The sequence below is a fragment of the Carya illinoinensis genome, chromosome 14 (genome assembly GCF_018687715.1).
Source record: "Carya illinoinensis cultivar Pawnee chromosome 14, C.illinoinensisPawnee_v1, whole genome shotgun sequence".
NCBI classification, from domain to species: domain Eukaryota; kingdom Viridiplantae; phylum Streptophyta; class Magnoliopsida; order Fagales; family Juglandaceae; genus Carya; species Carya illinoinensis.
The window spans coordinates 10,028,410-10,033,409 of NC_056765.1; the positions used below are offsets into that span (position 1 = coordinate 10,028,410).

The 5,000-nt window shown below is 34.8% G+C and overlaps 1 protein-coding gene across 1 annotated transcript; it reads left to right on the forward strand.

Annotated features, from left to right (window-relative positions):
• The first annotated feature begins 2,402 nt into the window (after positions 1-2,402).
• On the forward strand, positions 2,403-4,682 carry LOC122294368. Its single transcript, XM_043103042.1, has 2 exons — positions 2,403-2,701; positions 4,396-4,682. The coding sequence occupies exons 1-2, from the start codon at positions 2,449-2,451 to the stop codon at positions 4,503-4,505; spliced, it is 363 nt and encodes a 120-aa protein (XP_042958976.1). The 5' UTR covers positions 2,403-2,448; the 3' UTR covers positions 4,506-4,682.
• Positions 4,683-5,000: the final 318 nt, after the last annotated feature.

A 5,000-nucleotide genomic window follows, 5' to 3' on the forward strand; every position in this document is an offset into this window, starting at 1 on the left:
TAAGTTTGTTTTGTTTTTTTAAAGAAAAATGCTATTTGCACACGGCGTGGCGTACCTTTCGCGTACACGCGTCTACGTGGATAAATGAAACGATGTGTTTCATATAATTAGCCGCTGCGTTTAATCTCGAAATTCAGATGCTTTGCTCCCTTCCTTTTGTGTCTTCATCGCGTCATCAACAAGCAGCATTGCAGATCCCCTGCTGCTTCCTCACGAGTAATCTTCTTTGGACAACTCACGAGCAACATCACAGTGATCGACAAGCAGGTTCTGCTTTTTGTCTTCTCAACTACCTCTTCTCATCTTCTTCTCACCAATTCCCCGAAACCCTATCCCCAACCCCAACCCACCAAGCCGTAACTGCATCTAGCTTCTATTTCTTCAATGGCTTCAATGAAATACAAAAACACGAAATAGTCTCGAGGCAAAACTTGATGGTAATCCCAATGTTCTTCTTCAATATTCCAATTTATATTTTTGTTTCTTCGTGTTGTGATAATTCTTCTTCTTATTCTTCCTTGTTGCTTAGCTCATTCTCTGCTCCAGAACGTAGACAAAAAATTTTCAAAATTTTTTTTTTTTTGGGCTCTACTCAAACATTTGATAAAGGAGATTTTAGGTTTCGTAATTTTCGTTTCTATTTTCTTTCTAAATTATGCTTAGAAATCAGGTGGAGCATAAGATTTATTCAGGAGCAAAGCCGAACATTAGAATTGTCCAAATCCCTGAAATTCAAGCAAATAATATCAAGTGTAAGAATTAAAAAAAAAAAAAAGAAAGGAAAAAGTGTAAGAATAAACCATAAGAAACACACCAAGAATGCAAAAAATACTAAAAATATGTATAAATCTTGAAGGAATTGACAATAGCAAGAAATGGGGAATCTTACAAGCAAATCACATGGGGTCCCAGCTCTGCAACACATTGGTGGGATCAAAGAACCTGCTTCTCAAAGCATGCAAAGCATTTCCTGGAAGCAGATGGCACTCTCCTCAGCAACAACACTTTCCTCATCGAAATCCTCTGCATTTCGTTGCTTTCTAGTTTCATTTCACACTTTCCTTCTCATTTTGAGCCTTTTGTTTCCTTTTTCTTTTTCTTTTTTTAATTTTTTTAATTTTTAATATCTGCTCACGTCAGCCGATTCCCCCGTGTACTCAATGCCGTGTACATGTAGAAGAACTCTTTTTTAAATTTATTCTTTGTGACCTATGTTTACATGTCTGGGTCTAAAGAGCCAATACTTGTGAGACATGCTAGATGTTCTTGATGGATAAAAGGTGGTGCATCCTGGGTTTGATGGTGGGGAAGCTTTTTCCTTGGCTTACATGCAGAAATCGCACCTTAATTGCTGTTAGGTCCTCTGATGAGATTATCTCATCCTTCCCCCCCCCCCCCCCCCCCCCCCCCGGCCTTTTTTTTAAATTTTGCTTGAAAGAACCAAAGCCTTATCTAGGACAGTAAAAATTCTCAGATACCTTGTCATAAAAAATAAAAAGTTTTGCTTGAAAGTGAGGGAAAGCTTCTAGAAAGCAAGGAATTATTTGAATTCCTATTTCCTTGAGGACCAATGGTTGTCATCTACATGGGGATTTGCATTATTTTTACGATTAAAAATGGGAAATCGCAAAGTGAAAACCACTTTTCGTTCTCATAAATTTTGGAAACAGAAGCAACACATGAATGACACCTTAGACATGAACATGCAATACATGTGTGAGGATATAGGACTACAATGCTATTCTCCCAATAACATTTTCTAATAAGAAATATTTTACATGAAAACAAGGAGCTTAATAGGAGGATCTTTCCTTTCTTCTTTTTTTTTTTTAAATAATTATTTTACTCATAAACTAGAATGTAAACACACTAAGATCTCGTTTGGTTACATAGTTCAAATGAAATGATATGAGATATTTTAAATAGTACTGATATTTTTTAATTAAGATGAGATAAGATAAGATAGTTTGTAAAAAAATGTATTTGAATAGTAAGATAAGATGATGTAGTTTTTACTTGATTTGAAAAAGGGATGGGTCCCACTATTTGGATAGCAATCGTGGGCTTATTGTTTTGCGCTATTCATTTAAAGTTTTTTGTATTTTTATATTGATTATTTCACTTTTTAATATTTCATGTTATGGGATGTTTTCAAAACGAGATGAAATTCGAGTAATAAAATCCCGTTTGGTTAACCAAATGATCAGGGCCTAAATTATTGTATAATTCATTACATTAAAAAAAAAAAAAAAAAAAAAAAGGTCAGGGTGATGGCCAACTGATGTAGCAGATTTCCACGTTAATGATGTATTTGGCCTGTTAATAAGTAAGCTTTGCAAATAGGTTTTTCCCTTCTTTCAAACGAATATAGGTAAGGTCCTGAGTAGATACGTAAAGGAAAAGTCCTGTTGCAGGCAGATTGCGTATCCCCTGCACACCAATGCTGACATGTCAAATAAAGCGGTGCGTTTCATTTCATTTTTTGAGTTGCTGCTGATCGTCGTCTGGAGGGAAGCGAATATCATCTTGCGTCTGGAGCGGAAAATGAAAAGCCAGACGTGCATTCTCTCCAACTTGAAATCATCGCCATCAACAGCTCCTCCCCCATCCATAATCAGTAACCTCCCCCCATCTGAGGCAGAAAGCCCAGTAGATAAAGATTGCAGGGAGCAAGCGTACATCTCAAGTCAACTTCTTGAAGGTAAATTTCTTGACTTTTTTTTTTTTTATCGATTTCTTTCTCCCTCTATTACTTGTGATTTTCTTTTTCATTTTTTGGTTCTTTGGTTTTGATAATCTCCAATGGGTTTTTCTTATTTTGAAAATTTTACCGTGTTTCTCTGGGTCGATCATTTTCTTCTGATAGGATTTATCCTAGATTTCAATGCTATATATTTTTCCACAAGTCGGTCTCTTCTGATAGGATGTGGTGTCATTCCTAGCAACGAAAGGAAGATTTTTTGGTTAAATTGAAGGGAAAGTCGAAAAAAGTTGAAATTTGGACGGCAAAAAGTTTTCTCGTATTTCTCCTTTTGATCTATAAATTTTGCACCGATTGTTGGTTTGTAGAAAAAGGGAAATAAGAAGACATTGGTGCAGGCAGATCCATTTGGATACCGAATTTTGGATGAGACCTCTGTTTGGCAACACTCCAGTCTTATATTTGTTGATTGGATTTAACCTTACAAAACAAGGAGCCAATTCATAAAAAAAATGGAATCTTCATATTCATAAATAGAAAAGAGAGATAATAAAGGAAAAGAAATTCTTTTCTATTCATTTTATTTGTACTGATATATTTTTATGTTTTCAAAAAAGGATAGTTGTTTTTTGAAATAAGAATTTTGGAGGCATGGATGACCACTCTTTTATCCATCTGATATATTCCATTCTGAAATTATCAAAATATCAGGTGTATCACTACGTATGGACTCTGACAGATGCTTAACTTGTACTCCTGAATATAGTTTTAAGTAGCTACAACCTCGTTTGCATACCCCTTGTGTACATTTTTGTTTGTGCCAAAACTTTACATCTCTTTCCACTTCCCCAAATTTTTGTTTGATTTTTTTTTTTCATATAATGTTTATCTAGCATCGATTTGGACTGAGATATGATCTGAAATAGGTGTGATACATTTTTCCAATAAATTTGGTGTGGATTATTGCTTGAAATGGGTGGACTGAGATAGTACCTGAGATAGATGTTTGTTGGTGGTTCTGGGTGGATTATGTATTGTTTGTGATAAGGGAATTAATAAACTATGATGGAAGTATTCGGTAAAGAAATAACATGTTATGCAAGGAAGGTGTTTGACAAATTTCCTTAAAGACTATTACCTGTTACCATAAATTCACTCAAAGCACCCTTTATCCCTACCCAAATTGTATGTTGTTGAGAGCTTCCTCTCTTTGCCTAATTCCCTTCATTAGCCAATGTTAATTTTCTTGTTGAGAGAATTGATAATTCAAATTAATAATGCACAAAAAGAGTAGTTCTTAAAATTTTTGGAGATGACTGATTACAAAAGTTTGCTGCTTATCCATTAATTTCCTCAAATAAATGAAACCAATCACCAATCAAGTCTCCCTTACAACCCCATTTACCAACTTTTGATGCACTGCAGCTTGAAACTGGAAACTTGAGCCAACAGAAAGGCATTTTAGGATGAAAGTTCATGGAAAATGCTAAGAATGCATGATATCTTCTATGTTGTCTTGAGATCTGTCTTCCAAACATTTTATTTGCAGTTCTTGACCCGAAACTTGTGTTTGTTGCTTCTTTATGTTATGATGTTATGAAAGCCGAAGGTCACCCATTTCAGCTCTCATTTATATGCAATAAAATAATAACATTGCCGTTTGCAAACTGATTCTAGAAAAGTCTTTTGAATAGACCTCAGAAATATGAGCATTGATGGGTGTGAAGAGACCAGGCGGCAGGCATGCACAAAGGAAGAGTACATCTCCAAGCTGTGCAAGTGCCAAAGTAGAAATGAACTCTAAATTCCTTGAAAGCGTCCAAGCTGTGCAAGTGCCAAAGGATACATTATAAACATGTAAAGAAAGAACAAACTGTAATCATTAAGTCATTTTCTATAATGTTTAGAGCACTTTTTGTAAGTTTTATGTAAACTTTGTGGTGGCAACAATCTAGTTTTATACAACCTGACTTTTTTTGTATCTCATGTAAACTTTTGAACAAACATCTTTCCTAGGTGAAGGAGACCTTAATGCAGGTTGTTGCTTCGTCTTCATTACCTGATGTAATTTTCTTATGAATGTACTTATCAAATAATGTCATTCAATATTGATGATTAAAATCTCATTAACTACACAACATAAAATATATAAAATTGATTTCCTGATCATAAATAATGAGTTGAGCACTTGAGATAGATCAGATAAAAAAAAATAAGGCTTGTTCCACATCAGAACTTTATCTGCCTGCAAAAAACCAGCACTTGAACAAGTCCTAACTCCTTAATAGTAAATCTCAAT

What these genes read in the sequence shown, in the direction of transcription:
- LOC122294368 (XM_043103042.1), top strand. Translation starts at nt 2,449, where the DNA reads ATGTCAAATAAAGCGGTGCGTTTCATTTCATTTTTTGAGTTGCTGCTG. An exon ending in CTCAAGTCAACTTCTTGAAG is followed by an intron (nt 2,702 to 4,395) that starts GTAAATTTCTTG and finishes TCTTTTGAATAG; the next exon opens with ACCTCAGAAATATGAGCATT.